The sequence below is a fragment of the Vidua chalybeata genome, chromosome 13 (assembly GCF_026979565.1).
Source record: "Vidua chalybeata isolate OUT-0048 chromosome 13, bVidCha1 merged haplotype, whole genome shotgun sequence".
Lineage (NCBI taxonomy): Eukaryota > Metazoa > Chordata > Aves > Passeriformes > Viduidae > Vidua > Vidua chalybeata.
Genome location: NC_071542.1, coordinates 8,542,975 through 8,559,381, shown reverse-complemented (window position 1 = coordinate 8,559,381; position 16,407 = coordinate 8,542,975). Strand labels below are relative to the sequence as shown.

The 16,407-nt window shown below is 55.0% G+C and overlaps 1 protein-coding gene across 1 annotated transcript; it reads right to left on the bottom strand.

The window, feature by feature from the left end:
• Positions 1-322: 322 nt before the first annotated feature.
• Positions 323-15,848, bottom strand: ONECUT1 (one cut homeobox 1). The gene is made up of 2 exons (XM_053954982.1): positions 14,589-15,848; positions 323-685 (listed from the first exon to the last, which is right to left on the bottom strand). The coding sequence occupies exons 1-2, from the start codon at positions 15,667-15,669 to the stop codon at positions 393-395; spliced, it is 1,374 nt and encodes a 457-aa protein (XP_053810957.1). The 5' UTR covers positions 15,670-15,848; the 3' UTR covers positions 323-392.
• Positions 15,849-16,407: the final 559 nt, after the last annotated feature.

The window sequence follows — 16,407 nt, the reverse complement described above, 5'->3', positions numbered from 1 at the left end:
GAAGAGCTGTATCCAAAGAGATGTCTGTTCAATGACAGGAAATCACTATGCTCCAAACCACTAAACAGCCAAGTACGGTGAAGATGATAATGGGCAAAGGTGTAAGACCAGTGGTCCGTTCCTCTTCTCTTTGCTTTCCGTTCCGTTCCCTCCATTTCGTTTTCTTCTTCCTCTGTTTTTTGCAAGTCGTCATCCTACTAAAGTGTGTGTCTTAGAACAAAGTCATAATGCAGGTGAAATAAGTCTTTGGTTTCTTTGGACTTATAAATATTTTTTTTTTTCAAATAGTTTTAAGTATAAACCTGCTATTTTGAGGTCCTGGTCTGTCTTTATTTATTTATTTATTTATTTTTAAAGCTTTTCCACCGAGGTTTTAGTTCGTGGTTATTCCTTCATGCTTTGGTACAAGTGCTTGATGAAGAAGATGAGTTGCCTGAATTGGAGCTGCCCTCGTCTTGCCACTTATCCAGACTCCTCCTCCGTGCATTCATGAAAAAGTTGCTGACGGTGCTCAGCTCCAACCCGAGCTGCTGGGAAATGGTGATTTGTAACTCTTTGGACGGACGCTTATTTTCCTTGAATATTGCATGTAGAGTTCGACGCTGGACATCAGTGAAGACCAACCGAGGCTTTTTGGGTGTATTCCCTCTATCCTTCCCGTGTTCCTGTTCTTTCCTCTTGCACGCTGCAAGAAACGGGAGGACAGTTAGAGAGGGCTGGCAGAGGAGTATGTGGGAACACAGTACAGGGTTAATTAGGGAAAAAGGGCTGTTCATGTCAGCTTCTGAATTTGGAGAGGATGTGGGACATTTAAATCTCTAACTCATTACAAGTATAAGAAATAAAAGAAAATACCTGTGTTGTTGTCTGTTAAAACTCAGCAAATGTTTTTACTAAGAACTTACATTTTGATACAACCCATTAGTGCTGAGAATTTAACTATTTAATATCTCTAGGAGGTAAAGTGGAATTTCAGGAAACTCTAAAGTTAACCTTGGTAATATTTTTTACCATTATTAGTTGTTTTCAATCCATTTCTGTAGCTTTTTGTTGACTGAGAAATAAGAAACTGTGAGAAAGCAGGATACTACTACAGTCTTACAGGCCAGATGTATTCTGAACAAAATAAAACATGTTTTGTCATGAAAAACAATGGTATAGTAAATCCTCTTTATAGATTTGCTCCTTATTTTATATATAATGCCTTCTTTCCCTTTGAGAATGTTATTTTGCTCTACATTATTAAAGGATGCTTGCAATTTGAAATCTGCCTCCCAGATCACCTTCCAGGCAGGATCTGATGGGATGTGAGGGAGACTCCCAGACCCCTCCGTCAGCCTTCGACTCTCTGCCAGCTCATCTTAGCATTTTGCTAGGATAAAAGCTTCCTTGGGAGGGCAGATTACTCTGTCTCACTTTCAAAATTGTCTGAAGTTGTCTCTTTCCCTTCATTCTCTAACAATGTCCTTTAATTCTGATTGAGAGATGTGTTTCTGAAGGTAATATGAATGTTCTTTCTCTGTGTTTGTCTAGTCCTGGCTTATGTGGAAATCAGTACTGACTACATGAAGAATTTTGTGCAGTATCTCTACTTACACCATGATTATAGGAATGAAAACAACAAATTACTTTGCAAAGGTCCTTTCTACAATTTCTATTAGTACCAAGAGGCAGCCCTGGCATGAAGGCTTCATTGCTCGTGGGAGGTATGCAAATAGTCATCCACCTTTTGTACTTGAGAAATAGGAACTGCACGGATCAGGAGCCAGGAGCTGTGAAGGCTCCTTCTGCTGGCCCAGGCAGGGACCAAGACGCTGGTGGCTCAATCCCCTCTGAGGAGGGGACCTTTTGAAAAGGTCCCTAACAATCTATATTCCAGCCACATACTCTTTCATAACAAATCACACATCAATCAAATGGCTTGGGCTGCCAAGCTCATGTCTCCTACAGGTATTTTTATCTGAAAACCTTTGAAGAACGCTTTGAAGTTACATCCTGACCTCTAAAACCCTGTGGAGCTTCTGGGCTAAAAACCAGGTTTCCTGATGCACACAAGCCCCTTCTGAAGCCAAACTGCTAAATTCACTGTGGGGATTGGTTCCTGCTGAAATAATCTGCATTCCCAGTGGAGGCTAACATGGGCAAATCAAGGGTTAAAAATGCTTTTGCAAGAATAGTCTGTTATTTACTGACAAATAGTAAGAATGAGGATACCAACAGCATCTCAGTCTTTTATGTATGTCTGACCATTTGATAATCAGAAATTCCTGGGAAAGCAGCTGCAGGAGCTCAGCTTTCCAGCTCTGACTGCCCCTGCTAACAGGCTCAGGCAGAAAAGACAACAAACCAGATGCAGACAACACTTGCTGTGCTTCATTTCTGCTCATGCTGCTTTACACCTTCCTTTTTCCAAGAGTACACAAATTCCATCTTCTGCCTAGATACTCCATCCAGATCATAATTTGTCACAAAATCCTAATGGCACAGATAGCGTGATCCAAGTCAGTGCTGTGCAATGCTTCAGTGTGAATCATCACATCACAAATGACAGCCACAGCAGTAGGTACAAAGCCAGCTCAATTAGTGATGTGAGCCTCTGGGGCTTCGGTCACAAGCTACTACATGAGCTCTCTGAAATAGTAGGGAGTAACAAAAAACCACCCATCTACTGTGAAACTAGCTTGCATAACACATTGTCTTCCTGAACTTGTGCTCGTTTCCTGAAATGTAGTATTCCTGAACAATTATTTCCATAGACAGTGTCCCAAGAGTTACAACATACCTTGGTATTCAATTTCAATTGTATCAAAACCCTCTTAATTAATGCTAGTGACATCACAGAAGTAAGAAAAAAGAACTCATTACTAGGGAGGAAAAAAAAAAACAACCAGTCTATGATACAAATAAGCTTATTTTACTTTTTTTTGCAAATATTTTCAGCTCTACTTCCATTAGCATTTGCCAGAGGCAGATTGAGGGTAAAAATTTCCCAACACGCTCAATTGTTCCAAGAGCCCTTGCACTGCCAGGCCTCAGGTTGTGAGCAGCAGGGGTGGATACCACCTCTCATCTTCTGCCTTGTCCAGGCTCAGGAATATTAATAGCACTTTAAAATAAATAATAGTGATAATGAAAAACTGTAATAGGGTTTCCTTGCAATCGTTTTCCCTGCACTGGAGCCAATCAATTTTAATAATAAATTGTAGCTTCCAGCTTGCCAGAGAACAAATGTACACCACGGGATAAATCTGCTCCAACATGAGAGCAGATCCAGAGCAGGCACAGAGATTGGCCAGCTCGCACGGCAAGGGCTGGCAAGATGGGGCTGCCAGGCTCTCTGCCAGCAGCCTGAGCCAGGTCATGCCCAGGCAGAGTGGCTGTGCCTGCTCTGGCCAGGTCCTACCCCAACATCAGGTCCTCCCCTAATGTCCACTGAGGTCAGGCCCCAGAGACATCAGCTGAAATGGTTTTTTTGGAAAAACACCAGAGCCTGTCTTCACAACGATTTATCACACACTCCATCTCTCTTTTATCTCACATAGCAGAAGATAATAACAATAATTTGCATGATGTCCTTCCTGTGCCCCTGCCCTTGAGCACTGTGAGTGGACCCTCTCCCACAGCACACACACTGAATTTCGGTGCTTTGCAGGGTGCTGTGCTCCCTAGAGGTGTGCCCCTCTCCCAGGACACACCTGCTGGCACCCTGCCCTCACTCCGTGCTGCAGGCAGCCCTGTTCTTTGTCCCCAGGGTGCCCCAGCTGAGTGATGCTCCATGTGATGCCTTTTGAAAAAGCCTTTAAGAAAATCTTGTTAAGAAAAAAGAAAAGCAGAGGATAAAGAAAGAGTCACCCTGACTCTGGCAACACATGTGCAGATATGACAATGTAATATTATCAGTGCCAGAAGGAGCCTTATAAATCCAGTCCTGAACTCTGGCCTCTCCCAGTCATTTCCATCTTCCTCTGCCCTGAGCAACAGATACTTTTGACACTTGCAATTCTCCTGACACAACCCATCAATCTATTTTTGTCTCCCTTTGTTCCTTCTAAGTCACTCGAGGGATTTGGTCAAGTAAACTTGCCAGACCTTGTAAGGTCTGTACATCCCAGTGAGGCCCAGCTGCCTGGGCATGGTACAGAAGTGAGCTCCCACCTCTGCAGCTCCACTGTCTGCTGACACTCTTCTGCAGCCCCCAGCTGGGTGCAGCACAGTGGGATTAGTTCTGCTCTGCCAGGGCTGTGAACAGGACCCTGTCCCTTGTGAAAATGCACTAATTGCATCTTTAGGTCGAGACAGTGAAGAGGATGTTTTGCCTGTGATATGAACATTATTCAGTCAGTGTAAAAGTCAAGACTATAGTAAGCTCAGGTGTTAATCCTGACACTTGATCTAGTGTTTCATCCCTAGAGGGTGGGTTTCTTTTTAGAATCAAATTTTAAAAAACTGATTACTGTACATCAATTTCCAGGAGAATTTGGTGTGTACACATGTGGCTAGCTGTTTCTGGCAAACTCCAGTTTTCCTTTCTAAAAAACAGGAGCAAAGAATAAACCTGGTTTCCAATGGTTTCTGGTTTGGTTTGTGAACATAATAAGATATCACCACAAGTTGTGCTGGTCGTTTTTCTGGAAGACTGTCACTGAAGCAGAGGGAACAACAATGGAAAATTTTACTTGGGCAAACCCTGCCTCAAGCCCTTTGGCTACTTTTGATGTCAGAGGACAACTCTCCCTGAGAGAGGCATTGCTCAGCTGGTGGCCCACTGTGGTGCCACCACAGAACAAGCCCTCTGGCAGGGGATGGAAGAGTGCAGACGCCGAGGCAGACGATGGATTTGGGGTCTCAGGCCTGGCACTGGGAGAGCTGTGCCCTCACAAGCACAGCCAGGCTGAGGCAGCAGCCCTGCACTCTGAGGGTCACACTGCTCACCAGCCGCCTGAAGCAGTTCCCACAGCCCCAGCACAGGGGCACACAGAGGCCACAAGCAGGTTTTTGCCTGTACACAGTGGCTGCAAGGGCAGCAGGGACACAGGAGAGGGGAGCACCAGCAGCATGACAACATAGCTGCTCCTGGAAGGGAAGGGTACAGCCCACCAGTGCCTGGGCATGGGTCTCCTCACCCTGTGGAGGACAAAGCCAATGCACACAGGGCATCTCTGCTTACAGGGAGCTCTTTTCTCCTCTGTTTGACCTAAAATGAGTCCAGACCAGCAAGAGAGACACACACACAATGTCTCCCCAGCCACGCTGAATTCAGAGCCTGTGGACGTGGAGAGGAGACTGTGTGTGGGTCAGCAATGACAGGACACGAGACCTTTCACCCTGAGGTGATGGGTCACATTTCCAGCTCTGGCCTGGGTCACTGCTGACCACAAGCCATTAGTACTTGCTGGCCACCAAGTGCCTTGCATGAGATTATGTCTTTTACCCCTCCTCTTGCAAAGTCTTTTAGTTATCCCAACCTCATGTGTACAGGACTGTCTTAAAGACATAAAAAGCCCTTTCAGAAGGGCTCTCTATTTACATGTATTTTCTAATCTCTGTTGTATCAGGTCTAGAAAGTTCAGCTACAGTCTGAACTGCATCCACCTAGGAATCCCTTTCCAAATCATCTGCTTCTAGTTTTGAAACATCACATAGTATCCAATAACATGTGTGGAGAGTGAAAACTTCACTGATATTAACTGGAGAATATCCTGAAGGATATTCTTCTGTAGGAGGCTCTACCTTCTGGTGGAGAAAGCAGCAGTATTTCTGCTTCCACAGGAGGCTGAAACTGCTGGAGGACTTTGGCCATCATAGATAGTTCTAATCACACTGGCTACAACAGCTCAGTGGAAACAGGTAGCCAAAAGCTTATGGTAAATCCATGGTGGCAATAACACATTATAAAGTGTGATAAGTTACATCCTTATCACGTGAGTAACACCTCTGCGGCATGCAAAGACACACACAAACAACAGGTCTTTGCCATTTATCAAAAACTTCATATTTGGGGGAATATGAAAACAAAATAAAAGGGCATATGAGACACAGGCTACCTGAGGGTTAGATGCCACCACATGAACTAAACCTGAGCAAATCTGTTTGACCTGAATCATAACCACAACTGCTGGCTGACATTGACTCTGATACATCACCGTTTAGTGGTCCCCTGCACTGGCACAGGTTCTTCAAATGTGCTTGGGAAATGGAATCCTTCTGGAAAGGTGCTGTGTGAGACAGCCTCACACATGAAGGCAGCTCGTGGCCATGAGCTCCCGCTGCAGCAGGTAGCAGACAGCACTGATGCTTGAAAGAGCATTCCCTCCAGCTTCAGCCCACTGTGGGATAAGGCCCTTCACAGCTTTTTAGTGATGAAAGCCTACCTGGGTGACACAGGTTGCTGCCCAAAACTTTCCCCTTCCAGCTGAAAAGAGCATTGTCTATTCTGAAATGCCTGAGCCCACACTAAATGTTTTCTTTTTAATCCTGGCATTATTCAGCATTTGGCACTTGTTTCTCTAGTGATTTGTATTTATGCTTATTCAGGGTGTAGGTGTTTCCATATACCCAGAGATTTTTTTGAGCTGTGTCTCATTTCTCTGCCAACAAATCCAAGGAATACTCTTTTGTTGTTTCATAACATAAAAAGAGATGAAAATACATTTGTGTATGGGAAGCTCACAGGATGACATCACTCCACCAACATACAGATCCCAGCTGAGCCAGAATGGTAAACATCTCACTCCTGGGCACTGCATTAAAATGAGTGACCTTAATTTGCTGGCCCTGGAATAATGAAGTGAATCTGACTGAGGAGTGCTGACTCAGCACTTTGGGTTTCAGGGGTTTACACAAACTTAGTGTTGATGGATCTGTAACCACTTCAGTGAACTGACATCACCGTTACAGAATGTGTTGCTAAGTGGATCAATCAGGAGAAAGCACCTGATTTCCCTGAGATATCATTTAAACTAAATGTTAAAATTCTTTAGCTAGGTCTTTAGTTAACCATATTACTGTGACAAATATTTCTTTGCCTAGCATAAGTAATTAGAATTTAATCACTTAAACTGCATCTTAATTACCCCAAATGAATTGAAAGGGCATTTAATAGCAAAGATTAAATTGCCTTAATGAACGATTTTTGCGACTACATCAATATTTTAATCTCGTCAGCCGGGTCCGGCCCCCCGCCCCACGCCTCAGCGGCACAGGCGGCCCCCGGCCGCGGGGTGGCGCCCGCTCCCCGCCGAGGGCCGCGGGAGGGGCGCGCAGCGCGCGCGGGGCTCCGCACCGCAGCCCAACGCTCCGCTCCGCACCGCACCGCAGCCATCCCAACGCACCGCACCGCAGCCCAACGCACCGCAGCCATCCCAACGCACCGCACCGCAGCCCAACGCACCGCACCGCAGCCCAACGCACCGCAACCAGCCCAACGCACCGCACCGCACCGCAGCCCAACGCACCGCACCGCAGCCAGCCCAACGCACCGCACCGCAGCCAGCCCAACGCACCGCACCGCACCCCAACGCACCGCACTGCAGCCAGCCCAACGCACCGCACCGCAGCCCAACACAGTGTATCCCACCGCAGCCCACCGCATCCCATCCCAACACACTGCACCGCACCGCGGGGGCCGCACCGCACCGCATCCCACCGCACCGCGGGGCTCCACACCACATCCCACCGCACAGCAGGTTCCCTAAGGCACACCACGCCGTGCGCTCGGCGCCGCGCCATGAGCTCCTCACCCGCGCTGCCGCTCCACGGCACCAAGCCACGGCACCCCGCTGCGGAGTGCCAGCCAGTGCACTGCGCATAGCGCAAGCTGGAGAACGCCACCCGCTCGTGCTGTGCTGTGCTCCGCTCCGCTCCGCTTATGCGCCGCGCCCCGCCCCCGCGCCCCGGCCCACGCGGGCCGGGCAGCACCGCCCGCTGCGCACCTGGCCGCGCCGCTTCACCCCCTCCGCGTCTCCCGCCCCCGGCCCGCCCCGGCAGCCCCGCCCCGCCCGTGTCCCGCCCACGCGGGTCCGCGGGACAGACCCGGGTGCGGAGCCACACCGGGTCCGGTGGCCCTGGCCCGCTGACGCCGGCTCCGGGCTGTGGGAGCGAATCCCCCCGCGGGCCTCCGAGGCGCCCGGGTGCTCACTCCGGCGTCAGGTTGGGCCATTCCGCGCCCTCCCGCATCCCCAGTCAGAGGCTTTGCTACAGCAGCCGAAAATTGAGCTTCTGAGCGGTGCGAACGACGCAGTCCGTCACAAAACCTTCAGTGCAACATCGAGTATCGCCAGATTCACTGAAAACCCCGGGTCGTTTCTCTGGTTCGGCTCCTAAGGACCTGCCCGCCGGCTGGCGCTTCCCCGGCTCCAATTTTTAAGTTCTCCGTCAATTCCAATATATTCAAAATAACGAGATATGTTTCAAATAAAGGAGAAATGAGTCAATGATGACATAAAGAAGTTCCTCCGGGTGGGGGGACATCAAGGAAGCCGTTTGGCAGCCTGCCTGTGCGGGGGGAAATGGGGGAAAAGGGGCTGCGGGCAACTCCCCCGCCTGTGGCTCAGTTCTTATCGATGGGTTTCTAATGCATATGACAACGAGTGCAGAATTCTGCACCCTAAAGACATCCAAAACCGGAGCCCTGTCTCACTTCAGTGGCTTCTGCACCCAAGCGTTAAGGAAGAGCCCCCCGTGCCATCCGGTTCAACGTTTTCCTCTATCGGAAGCAGCAGCATTTCTAGCTCCACCAGCCAGCGCCCGCACACGCCGGCGCCGCGCTCTGCGCCCCGCGGCAGCCCGCGGTGCTGCCCGCACCCCTGCGGAACAGCAGCCATCCATCGAGCTTTAATTGCCGTTTGGTCTCTACAGAAAATATCACCACTAAGGCTTCCTATCGCCCTAAAATTGGGGAAAAAACATTAAAACTACTGTTCAGTTAATAAATTGTTCCTATAAATTAATCTTTCAACATCATAAAACTGACTTCTTCTTAAGCAAAACGGCTTAAGTCAGCTGCGTTTCCAAAGAGAGTCTGTCAGCATCGGTCACTTCTCTGTCCGTGTATGATTAAGCCAGGTAGATTTACGTCTGAAACACGCATCTGCATTTATCGATTTGATCATGGAAGCACCCGACACGCGGCCATGCTGGGTCCCGGTCGGTCCTCAGGAAAAACTCCCTTCGATGCCTGCAGTCTTCAGGTGAAATTCACCAGCACTTCAGCAACAGCTCCTACGCTTCAGTCACCTTAGAACTGCCCGGAAACTAACTTGTCCCTTGTGTGGAGTTTATGCGGACCCTTCGGCTATACAGACAGGTGAAGGCTGCCTGAGGCAAAGCAGGAGCGGTGGTTTAATGCCGGTACAGGCAAAGCCAGGCCCCGAAGAATACCTGGCCAATGGATTTCCAGATTATTTTGTCTCAATCTGATTATCACGTTCCTTCCTGGCTATGTAAAAGGCAGATCGCACACGCTGGAACCCAGCTGTAGCACCGGCAGGAGCCCGGGCTCCCTACCAGTGGCACCTGCGGCGGGCACAGTCCTGGTGCCACGCAGCTCTCCTCTCCTCCTGGGGGATCCCGACACCTCTGGCTGGCTGAGTTACCGTGCTGGGGGAAGCTCGCTTCTCCTCTGGCCACACACCCGTTCGAAGGCACTCATGCCCAAAACAGGTGCTCTCAGGGCTCTGCCCTGCAGGGAGCCGAGCCGCTCCCGCTGCGGGCAGCCCGTGCGCTCAGCCCGGCGCTCGCCGCAGCACCGCGGCACTAATTGCCGGCTGCAGCTACGTATAATCGATGCGATGCTGCTCTCCATCGGGGTCGGCAGCCGTGGGGAAGCTCAACAAGCACCTGCGCCCGGGCTACGAGAGGCCTCGTCCGCGAACCGGGAGGGGGGCCGGTCCGGCCCCGGCGCGCCGCGGGGCTCGGCCGGGAGCGGGGCCGCCCGGGCGGAGGCGGAGCTGGGGTCGGGCCCCGCCGGCGGTCGCTGTTCGTGGTGCTGAAGTCGGGCAGGGCCTCACTCGTTCCGCGCTCGCGGGGAACGAGAGGAAGGAGCCAGCCCGGGTGGCGGCGCGGGGCCCCCCGCTCACAGCGCTCCCCGGAGCCGCCGCCTCCCGGCCCGGGGAGCCGCCGCCGCTGCCCGGTGCGGGCGGGGTGCCCGGGCCGGTGGGGCCGCTCCCGCCCGCCGGCGGTCAGTAGATGGCGCAGAACCCCCGGGAACCGAGGGGCGACGAGCGAGGGCTGAGGAGGGCACGATGGCCCCGGCCGGTCGGGGCGGGCATCGCGCCCACAGCCCGGCTGTGTGAGCCGGGGCGGCCCCGGCGGCACCCACGGGCGGGAGCCGCCCTGTTTGGAAGCTGTTTGATTCAAACGGCAGCGAGGGTGGGACCGGGGCACGGCCCCCGGGTGCCGCCCCGCCACGCGGCGGGTAATTAAAACAAACAAACAGCCGAGCGAACGCACGCACGAGCAAACAAGCGGGGGCCGAGCCGTGCTGCGGGGGTGGGGGCTCTGCCAGGACGGGCGCGGGGCGGGCCCGGCCCAGTGCGGAGGAACGCGGCTCGCCCGGCCCCGCTCCTCCTCCCGCTGGGCAAACATTAACGAAGGGCAAACGCGGCTGTAAATCAATCCCGCCGAAGGACACGGCCGGCAAACAAGTGCGCCCCAGCGCTGCCCCGGCTGCGCACCGGGCACGACTGCTCCGGGTGCTCTCCCACCCTCCGATCCCTCCGGGACAGGGCCCCTTGCCTCGGCCCAAGCACCGCGCCGGCAGCAGCGGAGCGGCCGCTGTCACGGCCCAAGGTGCGCCGAGCCAGGCCCGGGCCGTCCCCGTCCGAGCGGTCCGCAGGGTCGAGAGGCGAAGGGCCTCTCCCCCGGGCCCGGTCCGCGCTCGGAATGTCGCCGGTGAAGGCCCCGGTCGATGCCCCCCGCCTCCCTGATGCAAACGCCTTTATGCAAAGTGCCCGCAGGGTAAATATTAAACAGCCCCTAATGAGGCCACCGGGGCCGGGGCGGCCCAGACCTTCCCGGCGCGCTCGGGGGCGGCGGCGGGCGAGAGGTGCAAACGGCGTCATTAGATTTCATATTTAATGTGGAAAACGCTCTGATTACTCCATCGATTTCTTTACAGTTAATTTGGCGAGAATTTCTCGCCGGCTTCCCAAGGCTTCAGTTTAGCCGGGATTCACATTATGAGGGAGAAAGGATAAGAGGAGGGGAGGAAAAAAGGTGCAGCTATGAAAATACCAGCCAGGTCGCAGGCAAACATGGAGCAGCTTTGGAGGGACGGGCCTGCCCGCTCCGAGAGCCGCGGGCGAGCGCGGGTTCCCCACGGCGCCTTTCCCCGCTGGCACCGTCTCGGGGAGCCCCCACGGAGGGGCCCTTCGGGACGAGCTCGCTCAGAGGGCGCACATCGGCAATGGACCCCCTCCGGCAGTAGATTCTAAGGAACCTTGGGCTCCCTTACACTCCTCTGGCGCGTTTGCAAAATGTGTTTTAGCCGTGCTTTCCCTGACCGCTACCCTTCCTCCCAATCGGCGGGCCCGTGCGAGGCCGGCGGGCAGTCGCAGTTCCAACAATGAATGCCTCGAAGCAGATTATTTTTTCCTGAACAAGACAAAGTCGGGGTTTTTTTTTCTTCCTTTATCTTCTCCTGTTTCCTCTCTCTCTCTCTCACACACACACACACAAAAAAAAAAAAAAAAAAAAAAATCCGACAAACTGAAATGAATTCAGCCTTAAATCCCAGCAGGCTGTAGAAGGGATGTACCTTTTCTTTTAGTTGCATTTATTTTTTCGGCGTCCCTTCACAGCCCTTACAAATGTCAATGAAGGCGAGGGAGAGGGAGGGAAGACTAACAGAGAGACAGTCAAATAGATAAATATTCAGTGATAGAAGGAGAGAGAGAGTGGACAGACAAAGGAAAAAAAGAACAGAGAAGAGAAGGGAGATGGGATGAATAAGATGGAGGCTGGAAGAGGTCAGCTTTGCAATTAGCAGTTCTGCTTACATTTCAAGAGACAGCCCAGGAAGTGTCAAGACCTCAATCCTGCTTCCATGTAACTACCAATTTTTGTTCTATTTGTCGGAGCTTCTGTAATCTGGGAGGTAGGAATTCCCCAGGGACGGCTGGAAGGGGCAAATACTCAAGATAAAGTGCAAGGCAAGACCGCGAGGCCTAAAATAAGCAGGCTCCATCCCCCTCACTGTCTCCTGGTTGTTGTCTGCAGGAAATCAGAAGGGGGAGAAATGAAGCCGGCTCTGGGTATTTATCTACCTGATAATTCTCTAAACGCCCGGGAGTGAGTTATAATTTGGACGTGAAATTTAATTTGCGTCGGCCGCAGTAATTTATGTTATTTTGAATTGATGTTCATACATCAATATCAATCGGGGCAGATTTTTACCACTTAGTAAGATCATCACACATTTAAAACCTTCACAAAATAAAATCGATACTTTATGCATTTACAGCCGGTCGCCGGCAGCGCGGCGCAGAGGGGTGCGGAAGGGCGCGCAGGCTGCGCGGGGCGGGGCGGGGGCCCCGGGACCGCCCCATTGACAGGGACGCAGCTCTATGCAAATGCCCACGTGCTGCCGGCGCCCAGGTGGGCAGCGCCCGGCGAGGCCCGGAGCCCCCGGTACGCGGGGAGAGCTCTGCAGGGCCCGGCCCGGCCCGGCCCGGCCGCGAGGGACGCGCGGACTCCCGGGTGCGGGCGGTACATCCCGACCCCCCCGTGCTGCCAACCCCTCTTCGCCCCGGGGAAGCTGTTTCTGTAAGGTGCCAGCTTTCGGGTTTAATCGGAAAGGGAAGGCGGAATAATGAGGCTTTGTCTCTCTAACGGGATTACCGGGATCCGTTTATGAGAGGGCAGCGCTGAGGTGGCTGGAAGAAGGGGAGGTCTGGGGGCAGAAGCGAACAATGGGACCCTCCGGACCCGGCAGCTGGGCAGAGCACGGCCGCCTCCCTCCCCTCCCTCCCGGCCCTGCAGCAGCCAGGGCTGGCAGAGCTTCCCGGCCGGCAGCGCCAGGGAAGGGATGCCAGCAGGCTCCGAATCGAGAGGTTGTTTCCAGTATCGATCTATGCAAATGAGCGGAGATTCAGGTCGACCAAATTGTCGTAAAAATACGCTCCAAATCGAAGAAAGTTCTCCTTAACAATCGTTACGGGGATATTTGAAACACAAATTCCATCCTCCCCTTCTGGGTATCACCAGCAAGACGAGGGTTTTTCGCTGGTGGGGTGGCTGCTGAGAAAGGGAAGGCGGAAAGGGCAATTTCTGAGAGCTCAGACCTTTGAAACTGACTCCGCAGGAGTGGAAGGCAAAGAAAGCAACGTCCTCCCACCGGCGGGCACCTAAGGGCCAGCTACAGCGGGGAAGGTGGCTCTGCCCCGGACCCTTCCTAGCTCTGCTTTAGGTTTCTGGAACAAGGTGATTGACTGAAAATAGGCACGGAGCACGGCGGTGGCCCAGCTGCGTCTCTGCACACTCGGAAAACGGTCGCACGTTCTCACCGTCTCGGTAGTCGAAAGCGCAAGACCAGTTGTGCTTTTGAAAGGAGAAAGATTCGGCCCTTCCCTTATTTTTGTCTGTGAAACGGATCAGTGACCCTGGCTCCAACTCGGATTGACTGTCTCGCGTTCTCCAGGGACAAATTAATGGAGACCTATCACTTAATTAACAAACCCTCACTCACGGTATATTAAAGCCGGGCTCTGCACCCGGGGCGCAGACGGGAGGGTTGGGGAGGCGGCGGCAGAGCACAGGTACGGGCCGGGACGGCCATCTCTGAGCAGACAATACGGGACCCGCTCGGGAGCACACCGGGCAGCAAGCGCCGACAGCGGGGGGAGGCTGCGGAGCAGCGGTTTGTCTCACGCAGAGACATCCACGCGGAACTCAAAGTGCGCGGCCTAATGATAACTACAGCCAGTTAAAAAAACAAAAACAAAAACAAAAACAAAAAAACAACCAAATCCAACGATTTTAGCCACCAGCATTTCTCAGGCACCGCTCACCCGCCGGGCTCGGCTCATTCGCGCCAAACGCCTGTCCCAGCTCACCCAGCCCGAGCGGGACGCTGGCCCCGAGCCCCGCCGCGACCCGAGCCCACCGCCCCCCACACAAAGCAGACGCACCGACTCCTCTCGGCGGCGCATTACCGGGGCTCCCCCGTACCCCGTCCGTGGGCCCGGTCAGCCGCCAATTCAAGCATTTCCGCCTCGCCCTCCGCGCTCCGGGGTAGCGTTGCCGCCGGCCGGTGCGGCTTTCGGCGGCGTCCCGTTACCGGGCGCGCTGGGCGTCTTTCTGCCGGCGGCAGGCGAGCCTGGCGGGTGCGCCCGGCCGGGGAACGGGGAGAGCCGGGGCGCCGCACTGCGCAGCCCGAGCCCCGGCTCGGCTTTGTCTGAGTGCGGCGCAGAGGAACCGGACGGTGCCGGTGCGCCGAGCCGGGAGAGGGAGAGGGGAAGGGAGAGAAATGGAGTGGCGGAGCGGGGGATCGGTTCTGCTCTTCAGGGACAGGCAGGGACTGGGGCGGCCTGCCCAGGCCCGAGGCCCCGCTCTGCCGCTGCCGTGCCCCGAACACCCCGCAGCGGGCTCACCTGCAAGCCGCAGAGCAGACATCCGCTGAAACTCCGGCTCCTGGAGCCACTTCCACATTCTGCGGAAGGTCTCCCGGCCGGATTTGAGCTTGCTCCAGGGCTTGGGGTTCCTCAGCAGGTCTGAGAGCGTCCCTTGAGAGCGGCACAGCACCCTCTGGGCGAAGATAGCCTGGGGGATGCTGTACCGCTTGAGCTCGGTGGTGATCCTCTGAGCTACTTCTTTGGTATTGATTTCTTCCATTTGCCCTGAATTACTTCCACTGTTGACCTGCGAACCAGTTACAGAAGGGTTTTGCTCCCTGGCAGAGCCCAGGATCTGCCCGTGGCTCTGGGCATTCAAGTGGGCATGGGGGTGGTGTGGGATCCCGTTGATAGGCACCATGCCAGCGGAGGTGGGGGTGAGGTGTTGGTCGCCATGCCTGGCTAACATGGCAGGGTGGTGGGCTTCAAATCCGTTTGGGGTGAGCATTTTCTCGGCGGGCATGGTGGCACTGGGATGAGCGTAGTGGGGCAGCCCTTGCTGGGAGTTGTGGATGCTCCCCAGGCCCGATCCAGACAACGGAGAGAGGCTCTGCCCCATGCCGGTAACATCCTTGTGGTAGGGGGTGTAGAGATTGTTCATAGACGCCAGACCCCTCTCGTCCCGCATGAGCGTGAAGCTGCCGCTCACGTTGCCCGGTATCCGCTGGTGGGGATGGTGATGGTGGTGATGATGGTGGTGGTGGTGAGGGAACTTGTCCGAGACCGTCGAGATGGGAGGTAGAGGCTGCAGAGGGGTTAACGTGGTGTAGGTGCTGCTCATGCTCATGCCGGGGGGTGTCTCGCAGGCCATGGTCATGGTGGGGTGCAGGGGGCCGGTCAGCGCGTGCTCGGGCGGCCGGTGGTGGTGGTGGTAGTCGCCGCCGTCGAGGATGGACGCCATGCCCATGGAGCGCGGGTGGGCCGGCAGGTGGCTGCCGCGGTGGGCCACCGCGCTCCGGTGGTGGGGGCTGCCGCTCATCAGGTCGGCGGCGGCGGGCACCGGCTCATGGCTCACCCCGTGCAGATCGCCGATGTTCTCCATCGCCAGCTGCGCGTTCATCGTCGGCCGTGCGGGCGGCGGGACCGCACATCTATCTGGTGGGCGGCGGGGCGTCCCGGAGCTCTTGGCGGCGGCCGGTTGCTCCCGCGGGCCGGCGGCGGCGGGCGAGCGCTGCGGGCTGGTGGTGGCGGTGCTGCTGCTGCTGTTGCCGGGCTGCTGGCTTTCCCGGTTTTCGGTTGGTTGGTTTTTTTTTTGTTGGTTTTTTTTTTTTTTTTTTTTCCCCTTTTAATTTTTATTTTGTGGCAATGTATTTATTTGTTTTTTCCCGCTGCTGGCTGGCGCCGCCGGGCCGGTCCTAGGGCCGCCGCTCCCTCAGGCCGGGCCCCGCAGCCGCGGCCGCGGCGGGTGTGTGGCCGCGTCCCTCGCCATCCCCAGCCATGGCTCTCTCTGCGCCCCGCGCTCCGACACCGCTCCGTGCTGCAGCGCCGCCGCCGCCCGCACCGCGCATGCGCGCGGCGCCCCCTCCCGCCGCCGCCCCGCCCCGTGACGTCAGCGCCGGTATTAAGCGGGCGAGCCCCGCGCGGCGCGGCCCAGAGCCGGCGGTGCCGCTGCCCCGCGCCCGCCGCCCCCGCCCCGGGCACAAAGGGCCGCCCCGCCCCCGCTGCCGGGCAGGGACACCCGCCCCGCCCCTTCGGTGACTCCGCGTTTTCCGTGAGCGCGGAGCCTCCTCACCGGGAGCTTCCGGAGGTGACAGCGGACCGCCCTGCCCCGCGGCGCCCGCGGGCCGTGCCCCCCGTG